General features: G+C 45.6%; 1 protein-coding gene across 1 annotated transcript in view; it reads left to right on the plus strand.

Annotated features, from left to right (window-relative positions):
* Positions 1-10,239: 10,239 nt before the first annotated feature.
* The window catches only part of LOC119422991 (ankyrin repeat and SOCS box protein 5), a 37,780-nt gene continuing 31,333 nt past the window's right edge, over positions 10,240-16,686 (plus strand). Inside the window, exon 1 of the mRNA XM_037690401.1 lies at positions 10,240-10,483. Within this exon, the coding sequence (XP_037546329.1) occupies positions 10,240-10,483 (244 nt within the window). The remainder of the gene's footprint in view (positions 10,484-16,686) is intronic.

Raw genomic sequence — 16,686 nt, forward strand, 5'->3', positions numbered from 1 at the left:
GATAGATAGATAGATAGATAGATAGATAGATAGATAGATAGATAGATTGATTGATTGATTGATTGATTGATTGATTATTAATGCCTGGGGGGAAATTTGAGGCATCCAGTAGCATGTTCTACAAATGTAATTATACAGGAGAAAGACACATGAAATAAAAAAGCAGAATACACATATTTGGAAAAGCACAATATGCACAAGGTGGTAGGGAGTACTACATTCAAGATTAACCTAGTGCATCTTAGCACACAATATAGCAATTGCATTTCACCATTTCAATGTACCTTCAATTTAAATGCTTCATTGTTAACACTAGGAGCTAGTTAATTATTGAAAGAGGCTTATTTTCATTATCCAGATCAATCCACGTTATTCCTGGTGCCTGTACTGTAGAAACAAATATGCAAAAAACTTCCAGTCCAACACCGGAAGTAACGGTAATATTTGTGAATTCATGCACCCCTACAGCAGAAATACATCATTAATCAGAGACAACATTTTTCTCAAAATAACACATTACCGTTAAATATCCAAAGAAATTTTGTTAAAAGACAAAGTTGTTATAATCTTAAGGGGATAGAGATATTTGTCAAACCAAAATTCAGAACTAGTCTGAAGGGAAGGTCTACCTCAATCCAAGGAGTTGGATTGTGGAATGGTCTAGAGAGCGATGTCAAAAATGCCAAGTCAATGTGTACATTTAAAAAAAAGATCAAAACTGGGCCTCTCAGCGAGCAGGTCCTTGGTTCAAACCCCGGCCCAGGGGCCTTTCTGGGTGGAGTTTGCATGTTCTCTCCGTGCATGCGTGGGTTTTCTCCGGGTACTCCAGTTTCCTCCCACAGACCAAAAACATGCATGTTAGGCTGATTGGTAACTCTAAATTGTCCCTAGGTGTGAGAGAGAGAGTGAATGGTTGTTTGTCTCGTTTGTCTCTATGTGTCCCTGTGATGGACTTGCGACCCGTCCAGGGTGTCCCCCGCCCCTCGCACAGTGATTGCTGGACATGGGCACCAGCGACTCCCGTGACCCAAAATGGAATAAGCGGGTAAAGATAATGGATGGATGGATCAAAACTGGATTGTTAAAAAAAATAAAAAATGAAGTAGCTTAGTGTGTTTTTTGTATTAGAATTAGAAAAATTAGAAAGTTATTCATTTTGTTCTGTTACTTGAAAATTATTATGATTGAAATAATTGTTTGAAAAAAGGGGCAGATATAATAAGATTTTTTCTTCTTTCTGCTGCCTTTCATTTTAAATCTCTTGTATCTTTTTTTATATTGTTATGGAATTGTTCTGTACTTTTTAAAAATGAATAAACTTTATACCATACCATACCATACATTTTTGAAAGAAACAACTTTACTCATCATTAACTTTAAAATAGTTATCTTACACAACTAAAACAATTTATACATATCCATTATCTTGCACTTATTCCGAAGTCGGGTTGCGGGGGCAGCAGCTTGACCAGGGAGGCTCAGCCACCTCTTCCAGCTCTTCTGGGAGGAATCCAAGGCATTCCCAGGCCAACCGAGAGACATAGTCTCTTCAGCATATCCTGGGTATTCCCCGGGATCTCCTCCCTGTTGGACATGCCCGAAGCGTCTCCCTAGTGAGGCGCCCAGTGGACATTCTTACCAGATGCCCGAACCACCTCAACTGGCTCCTCTCGACATGAAGGATTAGCGATTCTACTCTGAGTCTCTCCTGATAACTGAACTTCTCGCCTTATCTCTAAGGAAGAATCCAGCTACCCTGCGGAGGAAACTGTCGTGGCTGGTTACCACGTCGTGTTCAAAACAGCTGAGACGTCGCCCTCGGTATAAAAGATTTATTTGACAAAACATGGGTTACAGATATTCAGAGACAAACAATTACATTATTAAAATATATGCATATATTTTGGAGCATTAAAGAACGAACCGTCTCGGTGTGCGCCTCCCGGAAATGCTCGGTGGGCGTGTGTCATTTCCGGCCTTTTATCACAGTTTGAGAAGGCTAGCTTTCTGATTGGTTTAGCTTCTGTTGCTAGGGTTACGACTCTAGCCCGCCCCCTCAAGGACGTTAATATCTACATTTCAGATAAGAAGTTTTGCCTCACTGAAATCGTTCGTTTTAGCTGTTTGTTTAACGTGATTATACCTTAGCGATACCAAATGATTTGAGTTAAAGTTGTTTATTTCTAGGAATAATTAATAACTATTAATTGTTATCTAACTCATGTTTGCGTGTTCTTACTTGATCCTTTTTATACTTTTGCTGTTGTAGCTTACTGTGACAATTAACTCTGTGTCCTCTCAGCTAAACCGACCCTGTATTCAACAATCATTAAATGTTAATGGTTATTATTAAGAGAGATCCTGAGGGATCTTATTTAGTCAAACTATATTGTCTAAATTAAAGAAATGTGTTCTAGCTTTATTTATGTTAATCAGTCTGCTATCTGTCATGATTTGATTGCTTGTAATATATCAAATGTGAACTTGTAAAATTATCCTTAGCTAATATGAGATTATATTTAAAGGTCAACTAGTTAGAATTAGCAAACATTTTCTATAAATATAGTGCAACCCTGGAAGAAAGACACACACACACACTTTGTATAACATGACATTTGAATGCTTGATAGGAAATATAAGAAGGTATAAAAATATGAAATCCAACAAAACTCATTTCAACAGCCTGTATCTGCAATATCTTTCTTTCGGTCACTAGCCAGAGCTCATGAACATAGGTGAGGGTAGGAACGTAGACCTGTTAGGAGTGCACGGGGAACCCAGATGATATGAGACCCAGAACGAGGCAGACACAAGGGGAAATACAAAAGAACAGTGTTTATTATTTACAGTGAGTTAAATGACATGCACAGGCTGCTCCTCTGAGGCTCCTGGAAAGAGGGACGACAGGTTATTAGCTGTCCAACGGGGAAGGCCAAAGTTGTTTGATTAATGAGCGTTTGTCCTTACAGTCCAACCCGTAGGGGAGAGCTGGTCCTTCAGTCCAAGGAGAGCGAGCAGCAGAGGGAAATCCAACAAGAGTCCAAAAGGGGAACGAGGAAGGCTGGCACTGGAGGCAAAGAGGCACGAGGAATACCTGAGAGGCCAAGGGATCCAAATCAGGTCACGAGGGAATCCAAAGAGCACGAGGAACCAGGAAACTGGAAAAAAGAGCAAAAGGTGAACAAATTCTTTTCACCAAGACATTTGCCTCACAACAGTACTATACCATAAGAGGTGATATGCTCCAGCGTCGAATCACACCGGACTGCAGCCTTAAGTAGATGGAGAGGCTCATCAGGCTGATGGCCGCCAGGTGTTGGTAATCAGCGGCCATCAGCAAGGCAGGCTGCAGGCAGTGGGACCCTTACAAGACCGACCAGTAAACAGAGAGCTTTGTCTTACAGTTCAGCTCTCTCGTCATCACAAAGGACCAGTCCAGCGTCTACAATACTGCAGATGTTGTACCAATCCATCTTTTAATCTCACACTCCTTTCTTCCCTCACTCGTGAACAAAACTCTGAGATACTTGAACTCCTCCACTTAAGGCAAAACCTCACCTTCGACCTGAAGACAGCAATCCACCCTTTTCCGGTTGAGGACAATGGCCTCAGATTTGGAGGTGCTGATTCTCATCCCAGCCGCTTCACACTCGGCTGTGAACCGCTCCAGTGAGAGCTGAAGATCATGGTAGGATCACACCAACAGGACCACATCATCTGCAAAGAGCAGAGATGGAATCCTGAGGCCACCGAAACGGAAACCCTCCACCAGCTGGCTGCACCGAGAAATTCTGTCCATAAAAGTTACGAACAGAATCGGTGACAATGGGCAGCCCTGACGGATTCCAACTCCCACCCTGAAGTGGTCCGACTTACTACCGGCAGTGCAAAGCAAACTCTTGCACTGCTTGTATAGAGACTGAACAGCCTGTAAGAATGGGCCTCCAATCCCATACTCATAGAGCACCCCCTACAGTGGACCCCAAGGAACATGGTTAATTGCCTTCTCCAAGTCCACAAAACACATGTAGACTAGATGGGCAAACTCCCATGATCCCTTGAGGACCTTAGTGAGGGTAAAGAGCTGATCCAGTTTTCCACGGCCAGGACGGAACTCACATTGTTCCTTCTGGATCTGAGGTTCGACCAATGATCGGACTCGCTTCTCTAGTACCCCTTACGAGGGAGGCTAAGGAGAGTGATACCCCTATAATTGGAGCACACCCTCCGGTTCCCCTTTTTGAAGAGGGGAACCACCACCCCAGTCTGCCAATCTAGTGGCACTTTCCCCGATATCCACGCAACGTTGAAAAAGCATGTCAGCCAAGACAACCCCACAACATCCAGAGTATTAAGGAAATTAGGGTGAATCTCATCCACTCCTGGAGCCCTGCTGCCTCAGAGCTTTTTAACTACCTTGGTGACCTCAGCCACAGTTATGGACGATCAACTGCAAAGTCCCCCGACTCAACTTCCTCCATGGAAGACGTGCTGGTGGGATTGAAAAGGTCCAAGAAGTATTCTTTCCACCTCCCGATGACATCACTGGTTGAGGTCAATAGTACCCCACCGTCACTGAACACAGTGTTAGTAAAGTGCTGCTTTCCCCTCCTCAGCCACCTGATGGTTTGCCAGAATCTCCTCGGAGCCGACCAAGAGTCTCTATCCAAGGTCTCACCAAACTCCTCCCACATCTGAGCTTTTGTCTCAGCAACAGCCAAGGCTGCACACCGCTTGGCCCTCTGGTACTCCTCAGCTGCCTCAAGAGTCCCACTGGCCAACAAGGCCCGATAGGACTCTTTCTTTAGCTTGACAGCCTCCCTAACCCAGGATGTCCACCACCGAGTTCCTGGATGGCCACCTGCAAGAAGCACTGACAACCTTGCGGCCACAGCTCAAGGCAGCTACCTCAACAAGCAAGGCATGGAACATGGCCAATTCAGACTCAACGTCCCCCACCTTAGCTGGGATATGGTTAAAGCTCTCCCGGAGGTGTGAGTTGAAGATCTCTCTGACGGGTTCTTCTGCCAGGCGTTCCCAACAAACCCTCACTACACATTTGGGTCTACCGGGTCTGTCTGGAATCTTCCTCTGCCATCTAATCCAACTCACTACCAGGTAGTGATCAGTTGACAGCTCAGCTCCTCTCTTCACCCAAGTGTCCAAAATAAATGGCTGCAAATCAGATACAACTATGAAGTCAATCATCAATCTACAACCTAGGGCATCCTGGAGCCAAGTGCACTTATGGACACCCTTATGTTCGAACATGGTGTTTGTGATGGACAAACTATGACTAGCAAAGAAGTCCAACAACAGAACACCACTCGGATTCAGATCAGAGAGGCCATTCCTCCCAATCATGCCCCTCCAGGTCACACTGTCATTACCCACATGGGCATTGAAGTCCCCCAGCAGAATAAAGGAGTCTCCAGCTGGCGCACCTTCCAGCACCCCTGCCAAGGACTCCAAGAAGGCCAGATACTCCTAACTGCAGTTCGGCGCATAGACACAAACAACACTTAGAGCCCGTCCCCCCACCCCAAGGCGAAGGGGAGCCACCCTCTCATCTACTGGGGGAAACTCCAACACACAGGCACCAAGTCGGGGGGGGGGGGGGGGTACAAGTAGACACACACCAGCTCAACACCTCTCACCATGTGCAACTCCAGTGTGGAATAAGGTCCAGCCCCTCTCAAGAAGATTGGTTCCAGAGCCCATGCTGTGTGTCGAGGTGAGCCCAACTATATCTAGTTGGTACCTCTCAACCTTGCTCACAAGCTCAGGCTCCTTCCCTGCCAGAGAGGTTACATTCCATGTCCCAAGAGCCAGCTTTGGTAAGCCAGGGTCAGAGCACCAAGGTCGCTGCCTTTGGCCACTGCCCATGGCATCATGCACCTGAATTCTATGGCCCTTCTTGCAGGTGGTGGGTCCACAGGCAGGCAAACCCATGTTGCTCCTTCAGACTGAGCCTGACCGGGCCCCATGGGTAGAGACCCGGTCCCCAGGCACTTGCCGACGAGCCCCTCCCCCAGGCTGGATCTAAAGTGCGGCCCCGGTATCTCACTTCCGGGCAAGGGACACTGAGTTCCTTGTTTTGTTTTGTCTATAAAAATTTTCTGAATTGCTCTTTGTCTGGCCTGTCACCTAGGACCAATCTGCCTTGGTAGACCCTACCAGGGGCAATTATAATTGTCCCCGACAGCATAGCTCCTAGGATCATTCAATATATACAAAGTACAAATATTTTCAAATATTTTATTTTATTATTAAATTTTTATTTATTTATTTTCTGTCTTCAAGGTAATAGTGGGGCGGCACCCTAGCGTCCCCTGTTGACCAGCCGCCACTGTTAAAAACACTTTAACCGTACTGTAAACTGAACTGGACCCTTCCTCTCTCTTGTCATCCTGGGTTCTGGCGCCTTGTTGTTTATCTGGCTTTTACAGGCTGTCACTCCTTTGGTTAATGCAGCTTAAAACATAATGGATTTAATAAAAGAACTGAACGGAATTATAAGAGAATAATTGCTCCAACATATCTCTCTTCATCCTCCTTCACCACTGAGATGTACGCTCATTTGGAACTGGTCCCTCTGGTGGGAGGACAGCTTTTCCTTACAGGAAAAATAAAAACTCCGTTGGTTGTTGTGTAACTGAAGTAAACAAAAGCAAACATTATTAAGAACGTTGATTTACCTGCTGTAAATCGTCTCGATGTCTGGCTACTGGTTATCATAGAGTAGAAAGCCCGACATAATCCTCATCAGTTCTGGTCCACTCAGTGACCGGTGTCGAGCTGTTAGAGGATGCGGTCCCGATAGGCATCAAATCTGTGGACTTGTATCCAAAATCCAGCTCTAACTTGTTGTTACGTTGTTTTTAGCTGGGCTTTCAGCCCAGAGGAAAGTCCTTCCTGAGAGCAGTCCCAGGCAGCGTGCATGCACGTTAGGTGAATGTATAAAATTTCACATCGCCAACCAATGACCTGGCATGGCAACTACAGCGGATTTGGCGGGTTTGCTGCAGATACATGTAAACATAAAATGTGGCCCGTGTCAACGCAGATGCTTTTCCCTCGAATCAACATCTGAAAAATCAACATCTGTAAAAATAACCTACGTGTCCCCCTGTGTTTGTGTAAATGGGGTCAAAGTTTAGGTTTTGGAAATGGAATAAACTGTATTCCATACTCTAAAGCAGGAGGACACAATTTGTGAGAGCCAGCAGCTCAGGGGCTGGACATCCAGCAATTAAAGTCATTCTGTAAATGAATCAAATGTTACAATTGTAGCAGTATAGAAATATAACTGGATAGAGAAACGTCACTTCCAGTTAAATGAGGTGGGCGGAGAATAAAAGGAGGCGGCAAAGCTCATTCTGGCACTTGGTTTGCTCTTCACGCTCCCACTACGTGGCTCGCAACCCGTGTGGGGTTTGGTTGCGGCTGAGCGGCAGATCGTGTTATGAGTGCTGTTCTGGCCTTCGTGGGGTGAACGCCAAGCTTGCTGCTTTCCTCCTCCTCCCATGTGTGCGCCAGCAGGTCTTTTACTGAGTTGGGACCACTGCTCTTTTGTCTCTACAGAGACCACACCTGTTTTGTCTCTACGGGGAATACAACTGTTCGGTTTCTCTGGATTACTGCTCTCCAGACGATGTGGCTGCTTCACTGAATTTTTGATGTTGGGGCACTCACATCAGAGGCGTGGTTAATTAGCCACGCACCTGGTTCTGAATAACCTTTAAAATGAGTATCTGATTTGTTAAGTTTTTGAGTTTCCTTATTTTGGTTTGTTTACAGCCCATTTAATGTTTTGTGAATCATTATGGTATATAATTTAGATATTTGTTGGGCTGACATTTATTTAATGTTGGTAGTTGGTTGATGTCTTTCACTTAATTATTATATTTGTAATTTTGTTTATTTTCATTTTCTTTTTGATTTTACTTAGTGTGGTGTTTGACCTTTTATTAATTTTGTTTCTCCTGGGGTCAGGTGCTGCAGGTTTGGTGGTCTTCTTCCGGTAACCTCAGCTCCTAGGTTTTGTATTTGTTTGTTCCGTTCTTGTTTTTTTAATAGGAGTTAAAAAAGTATTTAAAGTATATAAAGAAAAAGTATTTATAAATAAAAATGGAAATTAATAAATTGTTTTCTAAATCTGGAAGCCTGTCTCAGAAGTATTTTTGTAAGATGTCTGAAGTGGTGTGCCTAATATTAATATTAATGACTCCACTCGGTACCACCACACAATGATCTGTTTACCTTTTGAAATTTGCTTATTTTGTTGCATTGACTCATGAACGCAATAAACAAAACCCAAACCCACAATGGCCTAATAAATAAATAAGTAAATAAATAAATAAATAAATAAATATATTCTTTAACTTTTATTTCTCAGAGGTGCTGAGTTAAAATTTAGCGGTGTTTGAGCACCCCCCAAAAAAGAGTCTGAACTCCCTCTGACATGGAGCCATGACAAAAATACACCGTTCAACCCCCACTCACACACGCGCGCACACGCACACCTTCTCCATTTAGAACGTTAAACGCGTGAGCTGATCACGTGCCTCGGCTCATTCAGCCAATCAGAACACTGCCAGTCCTGACTCCGCCCCCAGCTGCAGCTCGTGCTGAGGATGGATCCAGAACAGACCAGGTTCTAACCGGAAGTTGGAAATGTCCCGGAAAAGAGCTGCAGAGCTGGTCCCGTTAAATCCTTCGGGTCCAGAGAGGAAGCGGGTCTGCTGGGGAGTTCTGACCAACCAAGGTGGGTCCAAAGTTCTGACCAGGTGGGTTGAAAACATTCAGAACCAGCAGGGCTCACTGACAGACACAAAGTGTCATTTAAACCTTATTAACCAAAATGAAGAATAAATACAGAAATCAGAACAACATGTAACAATTAATTTAAGGTAAATATGTAATTTATTTAGCACAGTTTCTCCAGGTTAGTCTCACTGAGCCCCAAACACTCATTTACAAGAGACCGGATTTCAAGAAAGAACCCAGAGGAGCTACAGACAAAACAGACGTCCAATAAAATGACAAGTGAATAAAAGAAATGAAATAAAAACTAAACCAAAGCAGCTCCATGATAAAACGATTTAAAATACTGAAAACTGGAACATGTCTGATATCTGGGATAAAGCTAGAGGCCAGACTGACACGTCCAGAGGAGGGGCAGTGGTTTGGACGCGTCCAGAGGAGGGGCGGTGGTTTGGACGCGTCCAGAGGACGGACGGTGGTTTGGACGCGTCCAGAGGAGGGGCAGGGGTTTGGACGCGTCCAGAGGAGGGGCAGTGGTTTGGACGCGTCCAGAGGACGGACAGTGGTTTGGACGCGTCCAGAGGAGGGACAGGGGTTTGGACGCGTCCAGAGGACGAACAGTGGTTTGGACGCGTCCAGAGGAGGGGCAGTGGTTTGGACGCGTCCAGAGGAGGGGCAGTGGTTTGGACGCGTCCAGAGGAGGGGCAGTGGTTTGGACGCGTCCAGAGGAGGGGCAGTGGTTTGGACGCGTCCAGAGGAGGGGCAGTGGTTTGGACGCGTCCAGAGGAGGGGCAGTGGTTTGGACGCGTCTAGAGGAGGGACAGGGGTTTGGACGCGTCCAGAGGAGGGACAGGGGTTTGGACGCGTCCAGAGGAGGGACAGTGGTTTGGACGCGTCCAGAGGAGGGACAGGGGTTTGGACGCGTCCAGAGGACGGACAGTGGTTTGGACGCGTCCAGAGGAGGGGCAGTGGTTTGGACGCGTCCAGAGGACGAACAGGGGTTTGGACGCGTCCAGAGGACGGACAGTGGTTTGGACACGTCCAGAGGAGGGGCAGTGGTTTGGACGCGTCCAGAGGAGGGGCAGTGGTTTGGACGCGTCCAGAGGACGGACAGTGGTTTGGACACGTCCAGAGGAGGGACAGTGGGTATATTGGTCGAAGGATGTTAGAAATGCAGCTGCAGGAAAAAGACAAAAAAAGAGAAATATGATAGAGGACATGGAGGTAGTTGGAGTGAGGACAGAGGACAGAATGAGATGGAGGAGGATGACCTGCTCTGGGGACTGCTGAAGAGTCAAAAGCCAAAAGAAGAAGAAAACAAGAAATGTTAGGTCATATTTATGCAGAAACAGAAAATTCTAAAGGCTTCACAATTTTTGACCCGTACATCTAGACCAGAGAGACCTCAGCGGGTGTAGAGACCTCAGGGGCTGCAGCAGGTGTTGACCTCTCTCCTAGAGGCATGGAGTGCTCATGAGGTGTGGAACCCTCTCATGGAGACGTGGGACCCTCGAGGTGTGGAACCCTCTCATGGAGATGTGGGACCCTCGAGGTGTGGAACCCTCTCATGGAGATGTGGGACCCTCGAGGTGTGGAACCCTCTCATGGAGATGTGGGACCCTCGAGGTGTGGAACCTTCTCATGGAGACGTGGTACCCTCTTGAGGTGTGGAACCCTCTGCAGATGTGTGACCCTCATGAGGCGAGGAACACAGAGGGTGTGGAACAATCAGGATCTGCAGGAGACTCAGAACTCACAGGAGACTCATGACCTGCAGGAGACTCGGGGATCTCTAGTAGAGAATTGGAGAACACATGAGACTCTGGAACTACAGGTGACTCAGAACCTTCTGAATTCAAGGAGTAATTAGAGACGTCCTTCTGGGGGATGAGTGAGGGGTGTCTTCATGGACCCTCTTGGTACTACAGGAGCAAGAGGCATACTCCTGGACCCTCTCAGGAGCAAAGTGAGAGGCGTCCTCCAGGACTCCCTCAACAACACAAGGGGCAGGCGGTTCTGTGCTGGTACCGGAGCGTTGCAGCTGGATGGTTCTTTGTACTGGGTTCTGTGCTGGTACCGGAGAGTTGCAGCTGGATGGTTCTTTGTACTGTTGTTTAAGAGTCATTACTTTGATTAGTATTTCATAGTACTCTGGGAATTGAATGAGTACAGGCAGTGGCGGCTCCTTATATGGGCGACATGGGCGTCCTCCAGCAGGGGGCGGCATATCACGGCATAACACCACCACCTATTAATCTATTCCGCTTAAATGCAAATTATGGAAGACTGAAAGGAACAGGTCAAAGCCATCGGGTGTGCAGTTTAGGAAAAAGAGAAAAGAAGAAGAGGAGAAAGAGCAAAAGATAAAGGTAAGAAGAGCTGAGTGTCGCTGTCATTTCTTGTGTGAAATGTGTAGGCAGTAGCTTGCTAATGCTAACTGGTTAGCTGCTTAGGACGACATATGTTAACAGCGGAAAATATTACCATCTTGAAGATTGAATTCTTAAACTAAACAAACAACATGGAAAAGTAATAATGGGCCACTATACTTTCTAAAGGCAATGATTTTGTGATGTACTCTGGATGACTGGAACTCGAAGACTGACGGCCCATTGGAGGCGCTAATGTTTCAGCGCGGCCGCCATCTAAGATGGATCCCTCTTTGTCCCAGTTTGTACTGAGTGATGGACCGAGGAAGACAGATGTTTAAATTTATACTGTCTCGTGCAGTCGATCCTGAGCGTTCTGTGCACACCAACAATAAGTTCTCCTACTATGAATTTCATAAATTGGAAATATATGTAGACTTGGTTAAAAAAAAGGCTAAGTTGTTTTTGTCATTTGCTGTCAGTTTAACTCTTAGAATTGCAGTTACCATTCCTGTCACAGTGGCTGGAGCAGAAAGAAGCTTTTCAAAGTTGAAAATGATAAAAACATATCTGAGGTCAACTAAGGTCGTTTTCACACCTGATAGTCCGGTAGACTTGGTTCGGTTCGGGACCAATATTCATGAGCTTTTGTTACATTTGAGCTGGTGCGTTTGCATTCACACTGCGCTGTGCAGTCGAGTCAACCTGTTGAACCAACCTGTTGAACCAACTTGTTGAACCAACTTGTTGAACCAACTTGTTGAACCAACCTGTTGAACCAACCTGTTGAACCAACCTGTTGAACCAACCTGTTGAACCAACTTGTTGAACCAACCTGTTGAACCAACTTGTTGAACCAACTTGTTGAACCAGCCTGTTGAACCAAGCTGTTGAACCAACTTGTTGAACCAACCTGTTGAACCAACCTGTTGAACCAACTTGTTGAACCAGCCTGTTGAACCAACCTGTTGAACCAACTTGTTGAACCAACTTGTTGAACCAACCTGTTGAACCAACCTGTTGAACCAACCTGTTGAACCAACTTGTTGAACCAGCCTGTTGAACCAACCTGTTGAACCAACCTGTTGAACCAACCTGTTGAACCAACCTGTTGAACCAACTTGTTGAACCAACCTGTTGAACCAACTTGTTGAACCAACCTGTTGAACCAACCTGTTGAACCAACTTATTGAACCAGCCTGTTGAACCAACCTGTTGAACCAACCTGTCGAGTCAACCTGTTGAACCAACCTGTCGAGTCAACCTGTTGAACCAACCTGTTGAACCAACCTGTTGAACCAACCTGTTGAACCAGCCTGTTGAACCAACTTGTTGAACCAACCTGTTGAACCAACCTGTTGAACCAACCTGTTGAACCAACCTGTTGAACCAACTTGTTGAACCAACCTGTTGAACCAACCTGTTGAAGCAACCTGTTGAACCAACCTGTTGAACCAACCTGTTGAACCAACCTGTTGAAGCAACCTGTTGAACCAACTTGTTGAACCAACTTGTTGAACCAACCTGTTGAACCAACCTGTTGAACCAACCTGTTGAACCAACCTGTTGAACCAACCTGTTCCCCCGCTCGCCTGTGGGGGCACTGCACCAAGAACTACTGAAAGAAACGACACAAAAACCTCTGAAGACACGTCTTCTTCTTCTTCTTCTTCTTCTTCTGTAAATAAAAATAAAAATGAAGTGGCATCAAGTTTTAGGAGTTATATTTTGTCATTTTTCAACAATGGACTCAGCATGAGCAGAAGATGAGACAGAAGACCATGGAGAATATTGTTCTTCACACAAGTCAGCTGACGGCTCCATATAAGAGAAATGTGTGTTTGTTTGTCCTGTGGAGCGGGACCGGTCTGATTACATTCACACTGTACTGGAACCGCGCTGGAGTTCTCTTCTACCGGACCCAGACCTAGGTTTTAGCCGGGCCAGAGTTCACCTTTTTCTTCCGTGACAGAGTTCGATGGTGCGTTCACACCTCCCTAAACGAACCGGACTTTCTAGGAAAACGAGCTAGAGTTGGATTAAAGTGGACTAAACAGGGCTGCTGTGAATGCAGCCTCAGACCCAGGAACGCCTCAGTGGTCTGGCAGTCATCAGGATCAACCACGCAGTTGCTGAGCAGATTTCACATGATGAGATTATTGATGACTTTGCATCAAGGAAGGCAAGGAGGATCAACATTTAGGCGACAGCATTTCTAATTGTTTTTTTTCTTCTTTCTTTTAGTCCATATGCTGTAATTATATCTTGTTACTTTATATTTTATGTTGTGTTCTTCTTGTTAAGCACTTTGGTAACAGCTTCTGTTTAAAATGTGCTATACAAATAAACTTGACTTGACTTGTCAGTTGATGTGCATGTTATTCTCTTGTTGTTCAAAGTACATACAACTAGTACAAATAGGTTTGGTACAAGGTTCATTTGTACAGTTTATTTTGTATTTCTTGTTTGGAAAATAAATTAAAAGAAGTGTTGTTGTGCTGGTGCAGTGACCTTCTGATACAAACTGCCTGTCATGCACCACGCAGCAGGCAGGGGGCACAATTTAGCAGCAACCCGACGGCCTGCGCAACGGGGGGGGGGGGGGGGGGGGGGGGGGGGGTGTGCCGTTGGGGTTGCTCGCCCAGGGCGCCAAATAGGCTAGGACCACCACTGAGTACAGGTTCAGATACTAATCTTTGTAGTGAATCGTATTGACAGTCTGGGTTGAGAGCAGCAGATGTTTGTCAAGTTGTGAGTTTAAGGAGATGAGGTCGGTGTGAGACTTATCTGAGGAGTTAGTCCAATCGAGAAACGTCAGCTGACTTGTCTGTTCCTCTGGTTGACCCACATTCACTTGTTCCGTCAACGAGCGGGTAGGGCTGGGTATCGTTCAAACCATTTTGGTATCGGTACCAGTACCTTCACTTCAATATTGGTTCTTGAACGGCATTCGTTTCTATACCAATTTTATAAATAACATCAATTGTAACAAAAAGAAAATTACGTTACACATTACAGTACAAATTCCATTCCAAGCCAAAATAAACAAATAATTTCCAGTTCAAAAGACCAGTTTCAAACCAGTGACACGTCGGTGTCTAATGCTCACTGCTGCACACTGAGGACCTTTTCACCGAACAGTTTGTCTTCAGGAACATCAACATGGGGGAGTGGTGGCGCAGAGGTTAGAGAAGGTGGGCCTGTGATCAGAAGATCGCCGGTTCACGCCCCGGTACCAACAACATCAAAAATGTGGGTGGGGTAGGTGAAGCACTCACGCCTGCCTCCACCCTCATTCGCCCCACTCTGGGCCCATGAGCAAGGCCCTTAACCCCCATCTTCTCCCTAAACAGGTCTCTCTTGAAAATGAGTTCTCGTGGCTCAATGAGCCCACCTGGATAAATAAAGAGTAACTGAAAAAAAAAAAATTAGAGCTGTCATTTCTAACCTGAACCCGAAACCCGTCCTGACCCGGATGAGGGCCGGTCCGGGCCGTTATAATGTGATTAATGTGCTGGCCGGTCTCTGGCTTTGATGCGGTTTTACGAGTCATACAGAACAAATAAAAGAATGCATGATATAAAATGTGTTACTCTACTTGTAGAGGAGGAGGCAGGAAGTTTATATGTTAAGAGTGCAGCAGTTAGTCAGACTGTGGAAGACATCACTGGCATTGTGCAATAATTGTGCACGTGGGCTCAGGCTTCTGCAGTTTTACGAATTAAAAAGCACAAAGAAAACTAAATGCACAATATAAAATAGTGTTAATCTACTTGTAGAGGAGGAGGCAGGTCCGAGCGGCCGGTTTAAAGAGGTTGTGTTAAGCTCAGATGGACGCCACTGGCTGCGCGCGTTGGATGTATTGATTGATCAGCTGATCGACGGCTGCGCGCGTCTCCGCAGTCATCTGCAGTGAAGGAGTAGCAGAATCTACAAAAGCCGAAGCGAGCTCCATGTTCAATTAAAATAACCTTGTTCTGCATTTTTCCAAATAAATTTGATCTAAAAATATTTTTGTTCATCTGTATAACAGCCGATCTTTAGAGTTAATTTTTTAGGCTATTTGTTTTGAACGTTAATATCCATTTTGGTGACTTGTTAAAGAAATAAATATTATATCTTCCTTTCATTACGTTTTTAAAATATCATGTCAAACTGATTTGCTTACAAAAGCAGTAAAAGCTTAATTTAAAAAAAGTGGGTTTTTTGGGTCGGCCCTCTAATGACCTGTAATCCGTTGGGTCCGGGAAGGGCTCGAGGAAAAAAACTACGGGCTCGGTCCAGACCGGATTTATTAGGCCTGAATGCAACTCTACTGTCAATCTTTAGTTAGCTTCTGATTTAGCTAGCTACATAGTTAGCCATGAAATAAAGTTACACACTAATATTTTAAAGTTAGCGTTACATGGATCCTAGTTGATCTTACCGCGATGCACGTATTAAGCTGCAGTATCGTCAACAAACGTAAACTTATCAGCTGAAACACAGACACAGCTCCGTCCTCGGATGAAGCAGAGTCCGGTCGTGGAGACGTTGATTCAGGCCGTTCAGGCTCCAACACCCACAGGATGACTGTAACACTGAGAGGAGGAGGAGGCTGCGCACCTTTCTCCTGCAGACAAACACGGAGCAACTTTACGCTCTTAAATTGATTACATGCACAGTCAGGCGCTTCATCAAATTAGTTGTGTTGCCAACACATGCAACTAGTTCACAATGCAGATATTATGGCAAGCCATAATAACCATTAATAGCCACAGGTGGCCATTTGTGGCTATTAATGGTTATCATGGCTTGCCACAGAACCACGTGAACCCTGTCTGTGGGCGTAACGACGTATGTGTTTTTCCTGGTGGCTGCAAGTTGCAGCACTGGCATTGGCTGTAATGTTACATGTGGTTGAAACTTGACACCGAAAGACGAGGCATATTTTGATGCATATACCGACCGAAGCAGTTCGGTTGGTACCATAAAAGAACCAAAGTTCAGTACTCAGCCCTACGAGTTAGGGCTCGACTGTCCCTCCCCCTACAAAATTCTCCACCACTCAGATGGGGAAGATTGGGGAAGGTCGGAACTGGGAGCTGGCAGTACTGACCCTTCTTTGCTGTCGGTCCCTCCTATGGTGGCAGTTTGCCGGAGCTGAGCCTCCCTCCTTTCCTCCTCCTCGGTGAGAAGGGATGACTGCAAGACTTCAATTTCCGGGCTGTGGTGTCTGTCTCTGGGCCGTTTCGATCCAGAACCTGCTCCACCTGATGACAGACACCTCCTCTTGGGCAATGTAATCAGCCCAAGAGGTCCACCCGCTGGGTTCTGGTTGTGAACTGATTATTCTGTCAGAGGAGTGGTTTTTGAGTAGAACCCAGTGGTGCAGGTGGACCACAGAGAAGCATCAAAGAGTAAAGAGAGAACACTGTAGGACAAGGCTATTCAACTGGCGGCCCACGGGCCATTTCTGGCCCACGAGTGACTTCAATCTGGCCCACTACATATTAAAAAAATCTATCCATCCATCCATCCATCCATCCATCCATCCATCCATCCATCCATC

Source organism: Nematolebias whitei, chromosome 16 (genome assembly GCF_014905685.2).
Source record: "Nematolebias whitei isolate Nwh7 chromosome 16, NemWhi1, whole genome shotgun sequence".
Taxonomy (NCBI): Eukaryota; Metazoa; Chordata; class Actinopteri; order Cyprinodontiformes; family Rivulidae; genus Nematolebias; species Nematolebias whitei.